At 39.3% G+C, this 26,286-nt stretch overlaps 1 protein-coding gene across 6 annotated transcripts in view; it reads right to left on the reverse strand.

Moving 5' to 3' along the window:
- Positions 1–26,286, reverse strand: part of Cep112 (centrosomal protein 112) — a 412,140-nt gene that overhangs the window by 365,692 nt on the left and 20,162 nt on the right. For 5 of the 6 annotated variants that reach the window (XM_060386504.1, XM_060386500.1, XM_060386502.1 and 2 more), the window contains exons 5-6: positions 2,008–2,098; positions 220–297 (exon numbers count right to left, since the gene is read on the reverse strand). In XM_060386504.1, the coding sequence (XP_060242487.1) occupies positions 220–297; positions 2,008–2,098 (169 nt within the window). Of the gene's footprint in view, positions 1–219; positions 298–2,007; positions 2,099–2,973; positions 3,068–26,286 lie in introns of those variants that run through there. The other variant, XM_060386505.1, reaches the window with a different exon arrangement.

The following is a 26,286-nucleotide window of genomic DNA, read 5'->3' on the forward strand; positions in this document are numbered from 1 at the left end:
CAAGAAAGTTTGCTCACCAAGGACAAGAACCATTTTATATTTCTTTGGAATGTTTTCTTATTTAAAGTTCTTTCTCATATTTAAAACAGTATGGCCAAAATAGTAATAAATGCTTAATAGCTGATGTTCACTGAATATAATTAAATTACTTATTATATTTTCTACATACAGTATGACTCTGCCACATCGATATGCATATAAAACAAATACTGGTTTTACCCCAAGATTCCAACTGTTCAGCCGAACTTCAATGTCACTGTCATCCAAGGAAAAGGGATCATTTTTTGAATGAACTTCCTGAAATACAAAATAAAACAAGGTAAGAAAAAAGGAGAAAATAAATTTATAAAAGAAGGAATGGAAGAAACAAAGGAGAAAGGGAAGAAGGGAAAAGGAGGGAAGAGGAAAGGAAATGGGGGGACCAGGAGGAAGAAGAGAAAACAAGACAAAGTGTAAGCCATTCAAAGGAATGAGAGCTCTGTGTATTTGTTTGGTAATGTGGCAATGCCTTCAGAGGAAAGGATTGTGTTACAACTAAGCCAGGGTCTCAATTCTAACTAATGACTGTTTATTATAGATGCTTAAGGCAATGAGATGCCTTAACAATATATTCATAAAGTAACAAGATTTCAAAAAAATCAAAAGAATATTTTGAAAATTAATCCAGACTCTTTTCTTTAAGTTCTTCTACAAAAAGTTTTAATTGTGGTGTACCACAGTAGCTTGAAAGCAGAGAGGAACTTGAAAAGATGAATTATTTACTCTCCTTAAAATTAGTTAACAGGGAAGTTTTGTGTTGATGTCTAAGAAGCTCTTTGTTCTTAAACTCTTTCTCACTCATACACTGTATAAAAAGAGAAGTAAACTCTGGACTCACATCATAAAAATATAATTACGGTGACTCTTTACTTTCCTCTTGTATAATTCACAGTGTTAAACATTTATCAACCAAATTAAAACTAATTAATAAAGAAGCTGAGGAGTTATGCAAAGAAATGACCAATGATCTTAATGTTCTATGTCCAGCTGTATAAAATAGTAACTGTTTTACAGGCCTGAAGCTTTCTCCTGAGATGGGCTCTGTTGACAGAGCATGCCTCTGTGTTTGGAGCACCATGACGCTAAACACTGAGTGCATCTGCCTATGATTATCTACACTGAAACACACGATGAAAAAAAAAAAAAAAAACAAACAAACAACACTACCCTGAGTATTCTACTGATTTTCCCTAGTTTCTTTTCAACAAAATGTAAAGACTTTCTATTATTTCTGTCTTTAACAATTTGTGATGACTTTACTGATGGTCCCTTACCTTTCATAAGCCTTCTTTCTGAATACAGGATCTTCCTTGTAACTCAAAGTCATCACATAACCCAAGGTGGCCAGCATTAGGTAATGATGACTGTACATAAGAACACTTTCTCCCTTTACAAAGCTCGTTTAAATCAGTCTGTGGTAAGCATGCTGCTGCAAGAGGCATTTGTATCTGAATACATTGTTTATCTTTATCAAAAAAGCAGTATTTCCTCCATCACTGTAAAGTATTTCACTTTTTAATTCTATGACCTCAGGGGATTGGATCACTCGATAATAATGTACCGAGTAAAGGGGAATAAAAATGAAAAACAGGATGTTTCGGAATTCCTCTTTGACACTCAGAAGAAATGATGGGCTGACCACACAGTTCAGCATCAATGAGCAAGTAGAATCACATCTCTCTTTTGGACATCCATATGTTCATCAAAATCTTCACACTTGTTTGATTGTTTTCAGACAGAGTTTCTCTGCGTAGCCCTGGCTGGCCTGGAACTTAGCCTGTAAACCAGGCTGGCTTCAAACTCACAGAGATCCACCTGCCTCCCAAGTGCTGAAATTAAAGGCATGAACCACCACCACCCAGCCTCACACTTTTTTAATTTCAGACTTTTAAATGCTAATTGAAACTTTAACAAACTATGGGATTCTTTTTAAATCACAGAACAAAGAGAAGGAAAAGGTCATCTTACGCAGATATTTGCAGTATGCAGTCTGTCTTCTCTGTAAGTAGGACTCACAGAATGGGACCTCATTCGGACCTTTCCAGTGTACTGTTCTCTACTAAAGAAACAAAAAGAGTAACAGTTACACTGTCAAATTCAGAGGACAGTGAACACCCAAATCTCAGACTACCCACATTCTCCCTTTATAAATGAGATGATGTTCATACTAATGATGATTCATTCAACAACAACAACAAAAAAAAAAACATGTAAATAAATAAGCATTTCTACTTTTCACATTTTATTTAAATTAAATCATAAGTAAAATGTCATAGAAAGGCCATATATTCCCTTACAAACAAATGCTATTGTCAAGTGGGACTCTAGCCACATCTATGTAAATCATTTCTCTTCCTTCCCCTTTTTCCCTGTGTCAAAAAAGAGAAATATACATTCTTAAAGAAACATTGTCTACAGTTGGTAAATTTTGTTACATTCAAGATGAAACCTTAGAATATATAAAATAACAAAACTTTTTAAAGCTCTTTAAAGTTTTCAATTAATTTGAAACTAAGTTAGAAACCACAGAACACAGAAGCTGTTGATTTTTTAAAAAATCCTGTTAATTCAGGTAAAATACTGTAAGTCTAGGGGCTGGGGAGATGGCTCAGTAGTTAAGAACTCTGGCTCCTGTTCCAAGTTCAATTCCCAGAACCCACATGGCAGCTTACAACCACCTATAACTGTAGGCCCAAGGGATCTGCTGTCCTCCCCTGGCCTCCATGGACACCAGGCTACATGCTTGGTAGTAAGACATGCATGCCAGGAAAATGACCAAACACATCAACCTTTACAATATAAGTCTAGAAAAGGAAAATTATTTTAATAGATGTTACACAAAGGTTCTTTTCTAATAGAAAATATCCTATAAAACACTATTATCTAATATTCCATATTAGCCCACAGTTTTCTCACACATGCCTTAATACTTACAGCTGAAGAAATGGCTTTAGGATAGAGGAAAGAGGAACTGACTAGCAAGCAGAAACACTCCACCGGTCTTGGTTTGGTAGCTACAATTATCCCATTCAAACACACTCTGAAAATATTAACTAGAATAGACCAGAAACAAACAATTCACTGAACTTTACCATCAACCTGGGAGGGGAAAAAAAAGTATATATAAGGATGACTGAACCTACAGTTTCTCAGAACTTACTTCCCAAAGGCAAGTTGGGAGAACCTGTACATATGGAGTTTAAAGTACTAATGTGCAACCATAAACTGTATCAGAATTTATTTCCTTCACAAACCTCAAGCTGTAAGAACACCTGAAAAGTACAGAAGGGACGGCTTAGCACAAAAGATGCTTGCTGCCACCAACGCCGTGTGTGCCTGAGTTTGAGCCCCAGAACCCACATAAAGGTGAAAAGAGACCCAGTTCCACAAATTTCTCCTCTAACTTCTGCATGCACACTGTGGTCCACATACCCTCACACACACCCACACATGATAAATAAATGAAGGCATACTTTAAAATGAATGCCTAGAAAGCAAACTACGAGATCACAAACACAGGGCTAAAGTGATGCAGGGTTGGGGGGAAGTGAGACTGATAAGATCGCACCCCTTGGGTTGGTTAACAAGCAATGCTGAATGTCTGGGCAAGCTGTTTTGAAGAAAGCTGCTGATGCTTTTTATAGGCCTATACAGCCTCGCAGCTGTGCAAATGTAAAAGCAAACTATAAAAACAGACAGGCAATATTTTGAGGATAAGTTCATTAGTCAACATGTTTGAGCTTATACGAGCATTTAAAATTTGGTTTATAGAAAGATAAAAACTGATACTCTAAGCAGTGGCCTGCTCTTTTTTTTTTTTTTTTTGAGAATTGATTAAACAATCATAAAAGAGCTATATTTAAAAATTGAAAAATGGTTAAATATTAAAAGTGCTTCTCATAGAAAATATTAATAACAAGGAGGCCTGAAACATTTATCTATTTATTGCACAGGAGCATGCATAAAAGGACAGACTTAATTCACATGTAACTGCGCCTAGGTACCAAGCATCTGTTTTCCCTTCACAGCAAGTTTTCTGAAAAGATCCCTACCCTGCCTTGTCATTTATTTTTCAATCAATTACTACATCCCTTTCACTCATTGCTACTACCTTTCAGAGATCCCCTTCAGATACCCCTCAGTAACCCCTCCCATCCCCAACTTCTACATGCTGTGATCCTGGGGTTTTGTGTTTAACTTCAATTATTTTCATTTTATCTGCTTTTCCTAGTTAACCCAATATACTATTGGTATTTCAGCTAGCAAGGGGAAGCTTTGCTTTGCAAATCTGCAATCCCACTTAAATTACTCTGTTAGCCTCCAATTTTATTACAAATACAAACTGAACACCACTGCCTCCAAATCAACATGTCCAAAACTAAACATTAAGAAGTTCCTAAAATATGTCCAATAAAGGCCAAGGAAAGCAGAGACATGGCAGGAGCCAGCTTCTTGTGAAGACGACTAAGTCAACTAAAGGAGGAGGTCAATATTATCACTAAAATCTAGCTGGCACAAAGAACAGGATACTAGGCACAGACATTTCACTCCATGCTATGAAGCTGTCTTCAACTGGAAATATAGATAACTTGAACTCTTAGTTTTGTGCAAAGACAGCCTCAAATTGACAGTGATAGAACTAGCGGTCTGGGTAAACAGGGCAACATTGAGTAGGAGGAAAACCAGCCTACGAGGCTCTTTGTGAACAACAGGTGCTGCATGCTTCTCAGAATACCTGGTCCTGATGTTGCACAGGCTACAGCCGGCACACAGGACACAGTCACAGCAAGCTCGTGATACGGATATCATGTGCCCAGTTAGAAAAGGGGTGCATTAATGTCAGGGTGCCAAAGCTAACAGAAAGAAAAAAAAAATAGTATCTTAGTAACTTTCCCTGACATGCTTTTTACTACTATTAAGTAGTAAAATTAGAGAAAATACATATTTTCCCTTTTACTTTTCCTAGTGTTAAAATGTTCAGCCCCATCAAACTGTTCCAAATACCAGTGAGATGTAGGTTTGCCCTGTACCAATAAAAAGCTAAGCAGTGTTTCATGTAGTGGGATTTAAAACCCAAAGAAAGATCAATTAAATGTTCTACACAAAAGAAACTTCTGCAAGAAGTGATGCCACCAACATGGTAGAACAGGACACTCCGGAGCTTCCTTTCCCAATTCATGACTCAGTTCCCAGTGTGAGCAGTCGAAGCACCAGACAAGGGGCTCCTGCACCACAGGCAGGGACACCACCACACACATCAAAGCAGGTGAAGGGAACACTTGTGCCATCCTCTACCGTCCTTCCGCCTCCCTATAGGATGCCATGCAATGGCAGGCTGGGGTCTCCAGCTCCCAGCTTATCCTGGCGGTGAGGAGCCAGAAGCCCTTTCTCTGGTTCAAGCCCACAGTTTCACAAAAAGGAAAAGAAAAGACAATGAGAATATGTCTGATCTTCAAACTTTTTCATGAGCTTCCCAAACGACTTACTTGTTTAACTTGTTTTGATGTATAATAGGATCAAATATAACCTATTTGCACAAGAAAAGACAAAAACAGAAAAGCAAACAAAGTTGGGCCAGAATGCTACTGTTCCAGAGGACCCAAAGTATAGGAGCAACACCAATGGAAACAGGTGGTTCAGAGCTCCTGAAAACAAGAAAGAATAGGCAAAATAATCCTCATGAGTTCATGCATAAAAGTCAGAAGACAAATCCACAGAAAAGGTTACAAAGGCCCCAGAATCTCTGTTTCAGCTAATTCTTAAAGGTCCATCCTTGTTCAAAGAAATAGTACAAGGACTGGAGAAAGGATTACTTTCCAAAGACACAGAAAACAACACAAAGTGTTAAGGATAGTGTACAATGTCCCAAACAAAGGAAGAAAGGAAGAAATCAATCTCATGAAACTAACACTTAAGAAACAGAAGTCTTAAGAATGGCCTGCACCCAGGTGGTGGCTTATGCCTGTAACCCCAGCACCCAGGAGACAAGAGGATTGTCATCAGTTCGAGGCCAGCCTGCCTAGCCTACGAAGTGTGTTCTAGGTCAACCTGGGCTATAGAATAAGACTCAAAAATATCTGCCAAAAACATATGATAAGTATTGCCAAAATGCTTAATAGGGTTGGAAACACCGAGCAAGAAAAAAGATGAGAATTTAAATAATTGACTGTGAAATATTGTTAAAGAAAAACCAAACATGGGGACTAAAGAGAATAATAACTGAACCAAAAGGGTAAGTAGAGGGAGGTCTGGAGAGATCACTCAGCAGTTAAGAGCACTTGCTGCTCTATCATGACTGGTATTGTATCCTATCACTCATGCAATGAGACAAAGGACCCACAAACACCCCTGAACCTCGGTTCCAAAAGATCCAACACCCTCTTCTGGACTTCACATACACAGATACCCACATCCATACACACACGAACCAACACACACACACATAAATCAGTAATCTTTTTTTTTTTTTTATTAACAGCTTTCATTATAAAGTACACAAAAAGAATTAGTAAACCCCAAATCAGCACATTTGAAGTTACCCAGTTTAAGAAGCAAAACTAAAAAGGAATGAAGGGGGATTAACGGAAGCATAAGGAACTACAAAGTATCATCAAGCTGACTGGCGTGCATTATTGTATTGAAAAAGAAAAGGCACAGAGTCCGCTGACAAAAGGACATCCACATTTATGTAGCTTAAAGAATCCAAACAAACAAAGTGAAAAGAGAGCTACCCTGTAGCACACTGTGACTCACTCTGTCAAGAGACAGAAAGGGGCTCTAAGACAAAAAAAGAGTAAAGTAACTAATATACAGAGGAGCTTCCTCAAGACCTCTCTGCAGAACCTTGACAAGTCAGGAGAGAGTGGGATCAGATAGTCAAAGCACTGAAAAAATGCTTTGCAAAAAAAAAAAAAAAAAAAAAAAGAGGACTACTATGAACATTATGCCCTACAAAGTTTGCTCTAAAATGAAAGACAAAGCCTTTCCCACACACAGTCACAAGCTAAATAAAGGAGTGCATTGTCACTAGACCTGACTCAAAAGAAATGCTGTAGGGATTTCCCCAAACTGAAAGGAGAGTAAACTAATTAGCAACATGAATAAGCATTTACGTGTAAAGCTCATTAGTAAAGACAATTACACAAGCAAATAAAGACTACATTAGTGTAATTTTAGCATTTAAATTATTTTCAAATTCAGCAAAAAAAAGACATAAATTTTAAAAATAACAACAAACTATAGTAATTTGTTAATGATACATAATGTATAAAGGTGAAAACTGGAACATTAATAAAAATGTGTGGAGGAAATGGGAGTAAAGAGTTCTTATATTCAAAGTTGTTATCACAGGTTTAAACTCAACAAGCGAATGCCTTTAACAGTGGATAATACTAAATCTGCATTACTACACTATTAAGAGACACAACTACTAAAGTACTCTGGCATATCAAACACACCAGGTTCTGAACAAGGAGTAGCCCTGTAGGGAGAGAACATATGGCACAAAATTTCACTGCACTTCCTAGAACACTACTGCATAATGTAAAAAAATGTTTGTTTACCTCTGGAATTTTCCACCTAATATTCTCATACAGTTCATTGTAACTGAAACTATGGAAAGTAAAACTGTAGTTAAATGGACTACTGTAACCTATTATAACTAAAACATGATTTATGCAAGTTACAAGGTAACATAATTTTTAATGTGGTAAATGTACAAAATATAAATAAAAACAAGCAAGGCATACTGCAACAACCAAAAACAATCAAGTCACAAAAAAGGCAATAGAAAAAATTAACAAGTGAACTACAAACCATCAGAGAGCACTTCAAAAAATGGCCATGCTAAATGTAAAAATGAGAAACTAAACAACACACACTTTAACCAATGGATCAAAGAAAAAATAAGCAAATTTAGAAAACACTGAAACAATTGAAAAATTACAACATAATAAAATATACAAAATGGAATGAGAGCAATGCTAAGGAGAAAAGTTATAGCTATACAAGTCTAAAAAGTGAGGAAAAATCAAGCCAACAACCTAAACTTAAATCCAGAAACTAGAAAAATAAAATGTGCACAAAGCCTACAGAAAGGAGAAGATACTGAGATTAGAACAGAGATTTAAAAAAATAAGATTATTGAAAAATCAATAATATTAATATTAATATCAAAAATATAAATAATATTAAAATCAATAATATTCAGATCAAATTTGTTGATCTGAAAAGATCAACAAAATAACACACTTTTAGCTGCAGGCACTCATTTAAAGGGAAGGGCCCAATTAAAGTCAGAAACAAAGAAAAGATGCCACAACCAGTTTATCATGAATGAAAAAGTTTTCCAGAGATTACTATCATTAGTCCTATGCCACCATACTGGATAAACTAAATAAAATGGAAAACTTCTAGGAAATATATAGCATGAAAAACTGTAGCACGAAGCAGGAGGGGCAGGAGGGGCTGGAGGGGCAGGAGCAGCAAAAACTCAGGGCCAGCCTGGGCTATACAACAAGCTAAACAATGATGTGAGCTATATATATAGCAGCAAGATCCTGTTAGAAAAAAAGAGAATTAAGAGAAAGAAAGAGGAAAATTTGTTTATAACAGTATCAAAAGAGAATAAAATACCTAGAAATTAATGCAACCAAATTAGATACATGGCAGGCCTATATAACACTAATGATAGACACAAATAAAAAGGTATTCCATGTTCATGGGATTGAAAAATTAATGTTGTCAAAAGATTTATACTACTCAAAACAATACATATCAAAACTTTGATGGCTTTCTTTCATAGAAATATAAAATATAATCCTAAAATCTACATAGAACCAAAAAATATCCTATCTAATTAAAGCTATCTGGAAAAGAGCTAGCAAAGCTTGATGCATGAAACTTTTGGTTTCAAAATATAGGAGAAAGCAACAGCAATTAAAGTAGTACAATTCCAGTACTGGGAAAATATGAATTCCACAAGGATAAAGCAAAATAAAAACAAGTACAATTTCTAAATATACTAATGAAGTACCATTCTAGACTATTCTAACTAGGTGTGGAGAATGTGCCTGTAATCCCAGAACTCAAGAGGCTAGAGCAGAAAAATCACCACGAATAGAAGGCCAGCCTGGGCTACAAAGTTCCAGATCAATCTCAACTAGAGTGAGACTGTTCTAGTTTGCTTTCTGTTGCTGTGATAAACACCATAACCAAAAGCAACCTGGGAAGAAATGTTTATTTTATCTTACACTTCCAGATCACAGTTCAACTCTGAGGGAAGTCAAGGCAGAAACTCAAGGCAGATATTTGAAGGCAGGAATTAAGGCAGTAAGTTGGAGGATCACTGCCACTTATTGGCTTGCTACCTAGCTTTTAATCCTTGCTTTCTTACATAGTCCAAAACACTCTGCCTGGGGATAGTACCAACCGGAACGATGGGCCACCTGCATCAAATAACAATCAAGAAAATGTCTCATAAATATGCCTACCAGCCAATCTGACCAAGACAATAATCCAACTGAGACTCCTTCAAATAATTCTGAGCTGTATCAAGCTGACAGATGAAGTTGACTAGGAGAGATACATTGCCTCAAATAAAAGCAAAGGAAGGAAGGAAAGAAGAAAAGGAAGAAAGAAGGAAGGAAGGAAGGAAGGAAGGAAGGAAGGAAGGAAGGAAGGAAGGAAGGAAGGAAGAAGAAAAAGAAAGAGGAAAGAAAAAAAAGGAAGGAAAGATTGCATGGCAAAGAGGAGCCATAAGACTGACCTTTGGACACCACCTTTGCCTGGGAGGAAAAGGATGGAAACTGAAAGCCTGTCTGGTTTTGATACCAGAGATAACCAAAAACTGTAAAGTTGGATTACAAGAAGAGGAAATCAAAGTCAGTCTCACCAAGAAACCAAAAACTCCAATGGAGATTCTGCTCCTGAAAGCAGCCTGCAGTGGGTGTGGCTACACAGCTGAGGCTTCACAGGTGCAGCTTCTCCTCCATGGACAGAAGAAACCACCGCACAGCAGACACCCAGGCCTCCAGCTCTTACACTCTTTCTGCCCCCTATTCCATGGTGTTCCCTGAGCATCAGAGGTTGTGTTACCAATATGTCCCCTGGGGTTAGGTACTGCACTGCCAGTTGTTCTCTGCTTTTTGACCAGCTGTGGGTTTCTGAAGTAGTCTCCACATACTGGGGTGGAAGCCTCTTTACTGAGGGGACAGTTGATACCCAATCCTTCTATCTTTATATCCCATTATCTGTGGGTATAAGGGTAAGTATTTAAATGCAGTTAGCAATATACATATACATACATACATATGTAAGCTCAGCAATGTGTGCATGTGTGTATGTGCGCACATAAAATGATAATAATTAAGATCATAAATTAGAGGGAAAACATGGGAGAACTTGGTGGGGAAGGGAGTAAAATGATTTAATTTTAATACTCATACATGACATTCTAAAAAAGAAAGTTATAAAAACATATGTGAAATGATTTTCAATAAAGATCACAATAAATGAAGCTGGAGAGACAGCCCAATGTGCAAGAGTATGACTCTGAAATCAGATCCTCAGCAGTGGGGCACAGTTGTAACTCCAGAGCTAAGGGATGAAGATAAGCAGATACCCTGAGTTCACCGACCAGCCAGCCAGTCGAGCTTAACTGGTCAGCTCCAGGGCTCCAGGTTCAATGAGAGATGCTGAAAATACACACAAGCATGCATGCCCACACATACCCACACAGGAAGACATGACAACAACCACTAGCCTCCACACACAGGCACACTACGTGCACACCAGTCCACACATGAATAAGCATATTATAGCCTCACAACCAAAATGCCAAACTAGGTTTAAGCTGGCTTAGCAGCTGAATGCTAGGTCCTTATTATCTTTGATGGCCATGTAATGAGTAGTATCCCAAGATGGGGCAATTCACACTCGTTGGTTTTCATATCCTTGTATAGCCCCTCCATACCATATGTGGGCTGAAGCTGTGATTCACCTTCTTTAATAAAGTGCACCAAACTGACACGCTACTAGTGCTAGGAGAAAGCCACACAGTGGCCACGGAGTGCTCTCTTTCATATAACTGAAAATGCTGTGCATCCATGTAAGAAGTCTGAACCCCCTCCTTCAGAGGAGACCAGCACACGGAAGAACATACGGACGCATGATAGAAAAAGAAAAAACTGACTGCATGGCAAAGTGATCCCAGCCTTCAGAGCTAGGTAGCCTGCCACCATCCACCACCCCATCATGACTCTAGGTGAGCGGTGAGCTATTTTCAACACTGCAGCTCTGTCTAATCTCCAGATCCGTGCAAGCCAAATAGAAGAACGGAGAGTGGCATACCTAAATCCAGTCAACACAGAGACAAAGCAATAAGAGCACTATCCTTTAGTTGTTAAGATGGGTCAGCACAGAGTAATACATTCATAAGATATAAACTGGTTCCTAGAAGCAGTTAAATAACTGAAAGCTAAAACTTCCAGCCCAGTGGTAGGACAGGCACCTGTCAGAAGCTGAAAGAATCTATGCACTACCATGAAGAAGGCAGAAAGGAGAAGGAAAAAAAGAATGGTATGTGACACAGAACAAAAAGCCAATCCACATAGTTTAGAGAAAGAAAGCTTGCCAAATATCACCTTAATATGGAAAATAAAAAGTATCTTTAATGAGTTTTATAACACTAGACTAAAGATAATTCCAGGTAAATACTAGAATGGCAACTAACTTCTTTTAGCTGAAGCAAAAAAATGTTGAAATAAAAATAAAGTATGAAAGGTTTCAATTTCCAACAAGCACATGCTAAAGACATTCCCAACACAGGGCTCGTAGCTTTTAAAAACAAACAACTTTTCATTCTCAGTTTCTCATACCAGAAAAAGACCCTAAATTAAAACATGGCATTCAAACAAGATTTGAACACTGCCTAGATAGAAAGGCAGACTTGCATATGTAAAACTCTTTGGTAATATCGAAAAGATCAAAAGTAGTCATCAGGCAATACTACATATTCATATACAGAGCCCTTTAAAAAGATAAAGTGTGTGCCTCAGAGATCTCCTGGCAGACAGCAAGCCTTTAAGGCTCACTGAGGTTTTCTCTCGAGTATTCTCAGCCAAGGCTCAAAGGTGAAAATTACATATCTCTACTACAGATTAGATGTGGCTTTTAATAGTGTAAATCCAAAAGGAATTCACAAGATATCTATAAGGTTTTTGAGAAGTCTTATCAGCAAATCACTACTGCCTTGGACTGAAAGACAGTGCAGATGAAAGAGGCCACTGGACTCCAAAAAATGCTTCTGAAAAAGACTAGAAGAATTATTCAACTGGAAAAGAAGGAAGAGCCACACACCGTGGAGGATTGTTTCTTGGGTCTTGAAATATGATTAAAGAACATCTAGTTTTTGCCTACCTAGATTTCAGAGCTGTTAGACTCCAATGACTCCTCTGTGCCTCTCACGAGCTTCCTTGTGAGAAATATCTATATTTGTCTCATCATTGTATCCTGGGTGGAAAAGGTATGTCCCCAAGAAAACACAATGTTCAATACACACATAAAAAGGCTACCAATAGACATATGGAATACAAATTACAGCCACAACATACACATAAAAATGGACGTGATTACTTGCCTAGTACTCCTGGTACAATTCTATATTATAAAAAACATACAGGTGTGGTTCAATATACAAAAATCCATCAATGTAATCCCCATATAAACAAACTGAAAGAAAAAGCTACATGATCATCTCCTTAGATGCCAAAAAAACATTTGACAAAATTCAACACCCATTCATGTTTAAAGTTTTGGAGAGATCAGGGATACAAGGCACATACTTAAATATAGTAAAAACAATATACACCAAGCCTATAGCTAACATCAAACTAAATGGAGAGAAACCTAAATCAATCCCACTGAAATCAGGGACAAGGCAAGGCTGACCACTCTCTATCTCTTCAATATAGTTCTTGAAGTCCTAGCTAGAGCAGTAAGACAGATGAAGGAGATCAAGGGGATACAAATCGGCAAAGAAGAACTCAAAGTATTACTATTCACAAATGATATGACAGTATACATGAGTGACCCCCAAAATTCTACCAGAGAACTCCTTCAGCTGATAAACACCTTGAGCAAAGTGGCTGGATATAAAATTAACTCAAAAAAAAAAATCTGAAGCTCTCCTGTACACAAAAGACAAACGGTATGAGAAAGAAATTAGGGAAACAACACCCTTCACCATAGCCACAAATACCATAAAGTACCTTGGTGTAACTCTAACCAAACAAGTGAAAGACATATATGAAAAAACACAAAAACAAACAAACAAACAAACAGACAAAAAAACAACTTCAAGTCTCTGAAGAAAGAAATTGAAGAGGATATCAGAAGATAGAAAGATATCCCATGCTGATGGATTGGTAGGATTAACATAGTGAAAAAAGGCTATCCTTTTTACCAAAAAGCAATGTATATACATGCTTTTTACCAAAAGCAATGTATAGATTGAATGCAATTCCCATCAAAATACCAAAACAATTCTTTACAGACATTGAAAAAACAATTCTCAATTTCAGATGGAAAAACAAACAAACAAACAAACAAACAAAAAAACACAGAATAGCTAAAACCCTGTACAATAAAAGATCTTGTGGAGGTATCTCTATCCCAGATCTCAAGCTGTACTATAGAGCAACAGTAATAAAAATGGCATGGTACTGGCATAGAAACAGACTGGTGGACCAATGGAATCAAACTGAAGACTCAGAGATAAACCCACACACCTACGAAAACTTAATTTTTGACAAAGAAGCCAAACCATACAATGGAAAAAAGCATCTTCAACAAGTGTTGCTGGTCTAACTGGATGTCTACATGTAGAAAAATGAAAATAGACCCATATTTATGATCCTGCACAAAGTTAAAGTTCAAGTGAATCAAAGACCTCAACATAAAACCAGACACACTAAATCTGTTAGAAGAAAAAGTGGGGAAGAGCCTTGAACTCATTGGAGACAACTTCCTGAAAAGACTACCAACAGCACAGACTCTAAGATCAACAATTAATAAATAGGACCTCATGAAACTGAAAAGCTTCTGTAAAGCAAAGGATACTGTCAACAGAACAAAACGACAGCCTACAGACTGGGAAAGGATCTTCACCAACCCTATATCTGACAGAGGGCTAATATCCAGAATATATAAAGAACTCAAGAAGTTAAAAAGCAACAAACCAAGAAATCCAATTTAAAAATGGGGTACAGAGCTAAACAGAGAATTCACAACAGAGGAATATCGAATGGCAGAGAAACACTTAAAGAAATGTTCAATGTTCTTATTCATCAGGGAGATGCAAATCAAAACGACCCTGAGATTTCACCTTATACCCATCAGAATGGTTAAGATCAAAAACTCAAGTGACAATACATGGTGGAGAGGATATGTGGAGGAAGGGGAACCCTCCTCCATTGCTGGTGGGAATGCAAACTTGTACAAATACTTTGGAACTCAATCTGGTCCTTTCTCAGACAACTAGGAATAGTGCTACCTCAAGATCCAGCTATACCACTCCTAGGCATGTATCCAAAATATGCTCAAGTACACAACAAGGACATTTGTTCAGCCATGTTTGTAGCAGTTTTATTCATAAGAGCCAGAACCTGGAAACAACCTAGATCTCCCTCAGTTGAGGAATGGATACAGAAAATGTGGTACATTTATACAATGGAATACTACTCAGCAATTAAAAACAAGGAAATTGTGAAATTTGCAGACAAATGATGGGAACTAGAAAAGATCATCCTGAATGAGGTAACTCAGAAGCAGAAAGACACAAATGATATATACTTACTTATAACTGAATATTAGCCATAATATAGAATAAACATACTAAATCTATAGCCCTAAAGAAGCTAAACAACAAGGAAGACCCCAGGAAAGATGCTTAATCCTCATTCAGAAGGACAAACAGGCTAGACATTGGAAGTAGAAGACGACAAGGAACAGGACAGGAGCCTTCCGCAGAGGACCTCTGAAAGACTCTACCCACCAGGGTATCGAAGGAGATACTGAGACTCATAGCCAAACTTTGGGCAGAGTGCTAGAATTCTTTTGGAAGAAGAGGGAGACAGAAAGACCTGGAGGGGACAGGAATTCCACAGGAGGAGAACAGAGCCAAAATACCTGGGCTCAGGGAGCCCTACGGAGACTGATACTCCAAGTAAGGACCATGCATGGAGAGGACCTAGACCCCATTCAAAGGAAGCCCAAGTGGGTTACCTAGTAAGGGGTACAGGGGCTGTCTCTGATATGAACTCAGTGGCATGCTCTCTAATCGCCTCCCCCTGGTAGGTGCAGCCTTGCTAGGCCACAGAGGAAGATGATGCAACCAGCCTTGATGGGACCTGATAAGCGACTGTCAGAAGGGAAGGAGGTCTTCCCCTATCAGGGGACTAGGGAAATGGCATAGAGGGAAAAGAGGGAGGGAGACTGGGTGGGACTGGGAGGAGACAAGGGAGGGGGCTGCAGTGGGGATACAAAGTGAATAAATTATAATAAATAAATATATGAATAAAATTAAATTTAAAAAAACATTAATTCTTTCCAAATTATTACATTCATTTAAAGCATTTCTAATCAAAACTCTCAACAGAGGTATATATGGAAAACAGAAAATGAACTAATTATGAAATTCATATGGAAATGCAAACAAGAATTGGCTGGGTGTGTGTTTTGAATAAGCAGCCTGCACAGAGCATATATTTGAATGCTTAGTCACCATGGAGTGGCACTATTTGAAAGGATTAGAAGGATTAAGAGGTGTGGCCTTGTTGGAGGAAGCATGTCGTTGGAGGTGGGCTTTGAGATTTCAAAAGCCCATGCCAGGCCCCATGCCCAGGCCCAGGCCCAGGCCCAGTCACTCATGTTGTAGCTCTTAGTTGCTACTTCAGCAACATGCATGCCATGCTCACTGCCAGGATGATAACGGGCTAAACTTCCAAAACTGTAAGCCAGCCCACAGCTAAATATTTTCTTTTATAAGCATTATCTTGGTTATAGTGTCTTTTCACAGAAAAAGAACAGTGACTAAGAATGCAGGTAGGTAATCATGAAAAAAAAAAGATGAAAGCTACAATGATTGCAAAATCTCAGAAAACATTTTAAAGCTGCAACACTTGAAGCACTATGGCAATTTTACTTTGTCTCCCAGAAGATTCTAGATCCTGTAAAATTGAGGAAGAAAACCAACACTGACCTCTGACCTCTAACCATACACGCATGACAGGCACACATACACATACACACACACACACACACACACACACACACACACATACACACATTGTTCATCGCAGCAGGTAGAGCTATAGCTCACTGAAGTTTAAGTTTCTGGTTTCTTTGCAAACTCAGTTGTGTCATGTGAATATGTTTTTTATTTTACTTGCAAATGTGGGATGTGAAAATGCTTCCCCCACTGCGGAACACAGCTGCCCAGGAAAACAGTCCCTATGAAAAAGCACATGATGTTTGTCAGCTGAGAATTACCTTATGTGAGCGGTGTGGTTTTTGTGACCTGGAAAACATTCTTCTGTGGACTCTGAGAAGGGATAAATAGCAGTCCACAGAGAGAGAGACAATGCTTTTGCATTGTTATTCTTTGCAACCATTTCGATCCTTCCCTGGTCTGTCAAGAGAGAAAAGGTCGGGAGAACTGCTTGTGCTGCTTTGGCAGAGTTTTGCAGCTTCAGCCAAGCTCTGCTGCTTCAGTGGGCTCTTGGACAGAGTCTAACCCCTTCTACTGAATCGGTCCACTTCTGCTGGTGTGAGCTGCTGCTGCTGCTGCTTTGCTGTTTGCATTCTGAGGACTGAATTTAGTAAGTCCCAAAGAACCCATCCACCCTTATCAGCAGGAAGCAGATAAAAAAGGTCTACAGCTCCTTTCCCTAGTAATCTCCTACCTAAGGTCGAGGCTTGGAAGGGAAGTAAGATGTTTAAGAACTTTAAATAAAGTAGGTGTTTGAAAAATCTAAGCCTACCAATCTAAGCTCATCAACAGTGAAGCATATTCCTAGCAGGCAGTAGGACCTGAGTTCAATTCTAAGCTCTTGAAGCACTACAGCATTAACAAAGACAAACAGAAAAAACTACAGGTGAAAAACAAGCCACACAGGTAAGAGTCCATGATTTCTAAAGAGTAGCATCAAGCATAGCAATGAGAAAAGAATGGCTTTTAAGAAATAATGCTAAATCAAATAGAAATCCCAGTGAGAGACATGGAGAATTAACTATGACCCCCCACACACACCTCACTTCACACATACAGATTAAGTCCAATTGTATCACATATCTGGTAAAAAAGCAAAAATAAGAAAACTTCTAGAAAATACCACAAGTGACCACTCCCATGATCTTGAAAAACAACAACAACAACAAAACCTAAAATAAAAACAAAAATAGACTCAACAGACACCAATAACAAAACTGCATTACATGACTAATGTTCAATGGGTAGTTTAATGTTTTTCCTCTCCAAAATTCATGCTAAAATTTGTCTCTGGAATAATGTTAACAGTTAATGTTGCTAAATACTTGGGCTACAAGGAGTCTATGTCATGAGTTGATTTGTCCTTAGCGTAGGAATAGATTTGCTATAAAACAGCAAGTTCAGATCTCCTCCTTCTCTCCCTTTCCCTCTCTCCTTGCCCCTTCTTACATTCTACCATGGGATGACATAGCAAATTAGCTCTTTCAGGATGCCAGCAACTTGACATTATGCTTCTCGGCCTCCCAGAATTGCAAGCCAATATGTTCTGTTCATTCCATACTAGCCAACCAAACATAGTTGGTTACAGCAGCATCAAGTGCAATAAGGATCCTCCCCCATTAAAATGAAAATACAAGTGTCAAGATGAGAAAAGGTATTTCCAAGTGTTTGTGTGTGCACGTGGGGGTGTCTGATGCACGGGTCTGCAGATACACGATGTGCCAATGCCAGAAGTGGTGTTGGGTATCCTCCTCTACTGCTCACACCTTCTTTTCTGAGTCAGGGTCTCTCAATCGACCTTGACCTAACACTGACTAGACTGGCTGGCCAGCAAACCCTGTCTCCTCCACCTTCCTCCCGCCACCCCACCAAGAGTGTGCACGTTACAGCACACTCCACTAAATCTGGCTTTCTTTGAATAGTTGCTGGGGATCAAAACTCAGCTCTTTATGCTGTGTGGCAAGTGCTTTACCATAGGCCATCTTCAAGCCCCAGAGAGTTCTAATTCTTATATCCAACAAAAATTTCAAATTCTGAATTTATAAACACAAATAAACAGTGGGAAGAGGCAGTTTTTATATACAGAAAACAGTAAAGCCTGAAACAAGAATTTCACACAAAGAAGAAATTCAAATGGCAGACATGAATAAAAGATGTTGAATATAGTTAATCTTTAAGGACAGTGTTACTTAAAACGACACATCTACTGTTCCAAAACTATTGTGTATATGAATGCTTGGCTACAAGCAGTGACACTATTAGGAGGTGTGGCCTTACTGGAAGAGGTGTAGCCTTGTTAAAGGAAGAGCATTGTTGAGTAGGCAGGCTGTGAGGTCCTCTGTGCTCAGGCTACACCTGGTGTGGAATCTAGGCTCTGCCCAGAAGATATTCTCTTCCTGGCTACCTTTGGATCAAGATGTAGAACTCTCGGCTCCTCCATAAGCTGCCATGCTTCTGTCATGATGATAATGGACTAAACTTCTAAAACTGCATGCCAGCCCCAATTAAATATTTGACTTTATAAGAATCGCCTTGGTCATGGTGTCTCTTCACAGCAATGGAAACCCTAACTAAGACAACTACTAAAATTAAAATTAAAACTATACAAACTAAGTATGGGCAAGAATGGAAGGTACAGAAGCTTTCATACCCTGCTAGTTGAAATAAATTATTGTGCCACCTTAGCAAGCTCTTTGCTAATATCTACTATAATTACACTTAGGAGTTAACATACAACACAAAGCCTATGGACATATGTTCACTGAAAAGACTGTAACTGTTCACATTAGGATCATATGTAGTAAATAAAAACTAGAAATAATGCAAAAGTTTAAAAAAGGAGATTAAGATAGATCTGGAGAGGACAGGAACTCCACTAGGAGAGCAACAGAACCAGAAAATTTGAACACAGGGGTCTTCCCAGAGACTCATACTCCAACCAAGTACCGTGCATGAAGATAACCTAGAACCCCTGCACAGATGTAGCCTATGGCAGTTCAGTGTCCAAGTGGGTTCCACAGTAATGGGAACAGGGACTGCCTCTGACATAAACTGATTGGCCTGCTCTTTGATCACCTCCCCCTGAGGGGGAAGCAGCCTTACCAGGCCACAGAAGAAGACAATGTAGCCACTCCTGATGAGATCTGATAGACTAGGATCAGAAGGAAGGACCTCCCATATCAGTGGACTTGGGGAGGGACATGCATGAAGAAGGGGGAGGGAAGGTGGGATTAGGAGGGGAGAGGTGGGGGATACAAAGTGAATAAAGTATAATTAATAAAAGTTTAAAAAAGAAGAATACAGATAAATAGTTATATATTTACATAGTAATAAAAAATCTATTTCTAAGTGCAACAACCCAGAACATTCTCATGACATGATGCTAGCAAAGGGAGCTACAGACTGAAATGAACACACTATATGAGTTAAAAACAATTCAGGCTAATCTCTATTGAAATAATGCTGCTACCTTTGGGGGAACCAATGATCTATGACTTCAAACAAGAGAGGGGGCAGGTCAGAAGAGCTGGTTATGGTTTCTGTCTTAATGTGTGAGGTGATCAGAGGTTTCATTTTTTTAACACTTCATCAAGCTTTACAATGTGTTGTGTCATGCTGTGTATGCATTGGGTTCTGTGTGCCCTGCTATATATGTGCTACACAAGACAAAGAATTAACTAGAAATAAACTTATCAAGATGACTATCTAAAAACAAGAAGAAACAAATCTCAACATACAAAGTATGAGAAGAAGTGGAGGACAGGAAGAGGGAGAAAGAAGGGTTTAAGAAAGGAAGGTGGGCTAGCATGAACACAGGCCAGGCTCCTCTCAGGAAGAGGGAAGAAGCAGCAGCTAGTGAAGGGCTCCTGGGGGTTAAAGTGTCAGAACAGGCTGTCACTGTGGCTTAAAGCAGAGAGACATTTGTCTTGTTATTCTCTAAAATTCAAGGGCATAAGATTTGTACACACTTGTTACTTGTGTATGTGGCACATTTGTAAGTACATATAATAACCTGAATTACAAGTGATCAAACAGCTATGAGTCCTAACTTTAGATACATGTCATGTCATTCATCTGAGTAGCAGTTTAATATTGTCATACACCATCTGCAAAATAGAAAAATACTGCAAAATAAATAGCAACTGTATTTAATACCAGTAAAGTGTCAAATATCATTTGAAGAGTAATACCAATGGCCATGTGTATTTTAATTTTCCAAGAAAACTATTAGAAATGAAAAGGAACGCTAAAGTTAAAAATAAACTGTTTCACTCCTCCCTGAAGGACTGTGAGTAGTGACAGACCATGGGAGCAGGGGTGGCACTGTTCTTATCCTAATAAGCAAGCTGCTAGTGTTCCCGTGAGTGACAGCCCACTTACACGGCTGCAAGCAACCAGAATTAAACTCAGTGGGCCGAAAAGAAAAAATGGCACCAAGGCAGGAGGGCTTGTTGGGAAGACATTTCCACAGAAGGGGGAGGAGAGGAAGGAGAGAAATGAAGGCTAAAATGCCTAAAATTAAGTATTTACAAATACAAAATTGTCCAAAACCATGCTTAACAAAGGCAACATGGTCCGGCTTCATAAACATGTTTTCTGTCCCTAAGAGCTATACTTAATCGCCACACCTTTAAATGAGATCCCGTCTCTGGCTTACAACTCCTAGCTGCCTCAAAATTAAAGTTTACAATACATGTGTAAGGTCAGCTGTCTTTTCCATTGTTATAGGAGAAAATCAAAATTATCCAGTATCTTAGAGAAAGAAGTTTGTTTACAAGAAAAAAAAATGCTATAAAGCTTTGTTCATTAAAAAAAGAAACAAAAGAGAAAATATGACAAAATCCAACTTAGTGGGGAAAACTCAAGCTTAAAAACTAGTGTATGACCATTATTTCATTGTTATGTTGGTTACTGCTGCCACTTGGCCTGCGCTGGTGAATAACCAAGAATATAATTAATACATTTATATTGAGAACTGATGAGAAGTAAAGTGATTTTATGATTATGGGGTGAAGTTTTCACTCCCTGTTACTATACCACACTTATATCAGAAGCTAAGCAAGAGGCCATCAAAGGTATATTCAAATGTCAAAGTAGTCAGGTTTGTTCCACATTATTTGTTCTGCCCAAGTACACTGATGAAATAGAGAGAGCTCCTCAGACGGCAGAGAATGACCAGTGAGGAGCAACTCAAAGCTGCTCCTGGGTGACCATCAACAAAGGGGACGTCCAACAACAGCACGAGCAGACAAAAGGTCTCCCCTCGGCTGAGCAGCTCTTCTCACAGAAGCCAAGCCTAGAGCTCATGCCGCCATATTTCCACCTAGACAAAGAACATGTCAACAGTTCTCCAGACAAGTCAAGTTCTGCAGTGGCCCAGCAAAAGACCTGATCTAAAACCGCTGTCCATCACAGTAACCACTAATCAAACACACCCATTTAAATCTACTAGAATGTAAAATTCACTTGGCCTTCTGGCCAAGATCAAGCACAGAATGCGAAGTTCAGGCCCTCAGCCTCCTTTCAGGCACTTAACAGCCATAGTGAGAAACACCTACTGTACTGGAAAATACAGCTCTAGAATATTACCAGGGTCAGCCACACACACACACACACACACTCACACACACACACATACACACACAACTTCTATTGGCCACTGTTACAATCAAATGCATCTTTGCCCAAACACTGAGGGTATTCTTAAATTAAATGACTATTTCTTCATGAATGATATTTAAGAGCCTCTACTATGTGAATCCTAATCACACTGATGCTAACAGTCACAGACTCTAAGAAAAAAAAAAAAAAAAAAAAAGGTGCTGACTAGCTCCCTGCCAAATCCCTACTCCCAAATCAGGCAACAAGGTATTTATAGTGTACCATTTCACATAGAACATAGTTTGACAAAGCAAAAGATTCCACTGCTATTGTGGGGTACACAGACTAAATAACCAAATTAAGGATCTTCAAATAAAAATTAAAACAAAAATTTTCAAGTAGATCAACACAGACAACAGAGCGGTTTCCATTGTACTCCATCACCCTCTGCTGGCCATGCTACTGAACTGCATGTGCAAAGGAAATTCTAGCTACACTAGAGACCTTTTTAAAGGGCAAACAGAATATCAGCTTTCTGCCACAATGCATTCCTGAAAACCACATATAAAGAGGATCATTGTAAAGCAAAGCACATTTTCCATAAAGTCAGACTATGACTATATTTCTCATTCCACACTAAAAGCTACCATCAAATAGGGCATGGAAAACCCTCATGAAAGCAAACACACAAAAACTATAGTCCCCTGTAATCATTTAAAGCAGGATAATTATTCTCAAAGTCCTTTCTTATAAGCATGAATACATATATCATTTAGCTGACCCAATAAAAGTTAAAAGATAAGTTCCAATTGGTATAAAATTAGCCTCAAGTTGATGTGGAAATGTGTGTATATCATGTTCCAACAAACCTAATTTTTAAATAATCTAGACTCCTTATGATACATGAAGAAATGAATTTTCCTACCAATAAGTTAAACAAGTCCACGATGAATAGAGGTGACGTACTTCCTCCACTGGGAAGCAGCGTTCAGAGGCCAGAGTTCATTTAGTCAGGGTTACAACGCTGCAATGAAACACCATGACCAAAGAAGCACGTGGAGGAAAGGGTACATTCTATTCAGCTTACACTTCCACATCACTGTTCATCAGCAAAGAAAGTCAGGACAGGAATTCAAGCAGGGCAGGAACCTGGAGGCAGGAACTGATGCAGAGGCCAGGGAGAGGTGCTGCTTATTGGCTTGCTCAGCCTGCTTTCTTATAGAACCCAGGACCACTAGCTCAGAGATGACACCACCCATAATGGGTTGGACCCTCCCCCATAAATCATTAATTTTAAAAAAATGCCCTACAGTCAGATCTTTCCCGGCCCCACCCTCCCTCCCCAAGTCCACTGATAGGGGAGGTCCTCCTCTCCTTCCTTCTGATCTTAGTCTATCAGATCACATCAGGAGTGGCTGCATTGTCATCCTCTGTGGCCTGGTAAGGCTGCTCCCCCCTCAGCGGGAGGTGATCAAAGAGCAGGCCAATCAGTTCATGTCAGAGGCAGTCCCTCTTCCCATTACTGTGTAACCCACTTGGACACTAAACTGCCATGGGCTACATCTGTTCAGGGGTTCTAGGTTATCTCCATGCCTGGTACTTGGTTGGAGTATGAGTCTCTGGGAAGACCCCTGTGTTCAAATTTTCTGGTTCTGTTGCTCTCCTTGTGGGGTTCCTGTCCTCTCCAGGTCTTACTATCTCCCACTTCTTACATAAGAGTCCATGCACTCTACCCAACAGTTGGCCATGAGTCTCAGCATCTGCTTTGATAGTCTGCAGGGCAGAGCCTTTCAGAGGCCCTCTGTGGCAGGTTCCTAGGTTGTTTCCTGTTTTCTTCTGATGTCCATCCTCCTACAGCCAGATCTCAAAGGGGCATTTTCTCAATTGAGGGTCCCTCCTTTCAGATAACTTTAGCTTGTGTCAAGTTGACATAAAACTATCTGTACACCCTCTAACTCATTTTGTTCATTTTTAACTGAAAAACTTTAAATAATGTAATAATATTTTTTAATTTTTTAATTTTTATTTTTTATATTAATTACAGTTTATTTGCTTCCCAGCTGTAGCCCCCTCTCTCATTCCCTCCCAACCCTACCCACCCTCCTGCATTTTCTTCCTGTCCCTCTCTAAGTCCACTGATAGGGGAAGTCTTCCTCCCCTTCTGTCTGACCCTGGTTTATCAGGTCTCATCAGGACTGGCTGCAATTTCCTCCTCTATGTCCTAGCAAGGCCGCTCCTCCCTGGGGAGGTCAAAGAGCCCACCACTGAGTTTGTGTCAGAGACAGTCCCTTTCCCCTTACTAAGGAAACCCATTTGGATGCTGAGCTGCCATGGACTACGTCTGAGCAGGGGTTCTAGGTTATATCCATGCATGGTCCTTGGTTGGAGAATCAGTCTCAGAAAAGACCCTTGTGCCCAGATATATTTGTCCTTGTGGTGCTCCTGTCCTCTCCAGGTCTTACTAACTCCTTCTTTCATATGATTCCCTGCACTCTGCCCAAGGTTGGTTATGAGTCTCAGCATCTTCTTCGATACACACTGCTAGGTAGAATCTTTCAGAGGCCCTCTAAACAGAGAATTCTTTGTAGAGGATTATAAAATGGCAGAGAAACACTTAAAGAAATGTTCAATGTCCTTAGTCATCAGGGAGATGCAAATCAAAATGACCCTGAGATTTCACCTTACACCCATCAGAATGGCTAAGATCAAAAACTCAAGTGACAATACATGCTGAAGATGTTGTGGAGAAAGGGGAACCCTCCTCCATTGCTGGTGGGAAGGTAAACTTGTACAAGCACTTAGGAAATCAATCTGGCGCTTTCTCAGACAACTAGGAATAGTGCTACCTTAAGATCCAGCTATACCACTCCTAGGCATATATCCAAAATATGCTCAAGTACACAACAAGGACATTTGTTCAGCCATGTTTGTAGCAGCTTTATTCATAATAGCCAGAACCTGGAAACAACCCAGATGTCCCTCAACGGAGGAATGGATACAGAAATTGTGGTACATTTACACGATGGAATAACATTTTTATTGAGTTATTTACCTTCATACAGGTATAAAGTATTTTATTCTAACAATCCAGAAATGGTAAGGCTGAGAGAGGGTTCAGTTGGTAAATTTCTTGCTTATACAGGCATGATGATTGTGTATCCCCACCACATCATAAATCTGGCAAGGCAGCACTGAAATCCAAGTGTTTTGGAAGCAGAAACAGAGAGATGTCAGGGTCTTACTGGCCAGCCAGCCTAGCCAAGTCCTGAGCTCCAGGACCAGTAAGAAACCCTAGTTTAGTGAGAAACCCTATCTCAACAAATAAAGCAGAAAAGGGCTGAGAAAGACCCAGCATCTACTTCTGGCCCCCACGTGCCCAAACACACACATGTACACACCACATACATATGTACTCATGGTAACTCCTGACATTAAATTAAACTCTCAAATAAAAATAAGTGCTATTAAGTAGGTATTATTTTCCATTTTGGTCTATCCCAGAGTCCAACTGCACCTTGGAGACAAACCACCAGACAACATCATATTTCGCTGGAAAATTACAGAATTAATAATACTCTATTTAAAAAAAGGTTCAAAATATCTTTCACGGAATTGTAAGAATGCAACCTGTTAGCTTCATAGGTTCTGTCTTTGGGAAGAGAATGTGGAAAGAAGACAGAAATGACATGGAGTAGTTTACCGGGTACCTACACAGCTGCATGTATGTACAGCACAGGGCACCACGCTCTGTGTTCCCTGCATCCTGAGAAGTGGGGCTTAACTAATTCCCTTGAATAAATATGCCAACAAATCATCTCTTACGTACTTTCCTCAGTTTTGGGGCTGGGGATGCAGAACAGTTGGTGGAGTGCTTGCCTAGCCTGCACCAGGCTCCGGGTTTAATCCCCTGGCCCACATATGTCCATGCACACACAGCTGAAACTCCAGCTCATTCTCAGCTACTTAGCAGGTTCAAGGCCAGTCTGGAATATGTGAGCTCCTGTCTCAAAAACAAACAACCACAACAACCTCTTCTGGTAGTGTACAGTTACAAACAAAACGTTTCCACCTGATGCAAATTACTTTTTTTTTTTTTTTTTTTTTGAGACTACAAGAAGACTAGAAGCTGAAAACAGTTGATGGCTAGATTTGAGACAAGCCTCTGGCAGGATCGTATCACTATAAAACAAGAGAGCAGACAATGACAAGTGAACCCCTGGAAGAACTGTGATAATAGCAACCACATGCAACAACGGCAGCAGCCATAGCGGATACTCAGTAGGTCCTGTGCTGAAGGCTCCACATGTACCGTTCACTCTCTCCTGACACTGACTTGCATATAACCTCATTTTACAAAATGATGAAACTTGGGTTTAGAG

This window comes from Meriones unguiculatus, chromosome 7 (genome assembly GCF_030254825.1).
Source record: "Meriones unguiculatus strain TT.TT164.6M chromosome 7, Bangor_MerUng_6.1, whole genome shotgun sequence".
NCBI lineage: Eukaryota > Metazoa > Chordata > Mammalia > Rodentia > Muridae > Meriones > Meriones unguiculatus.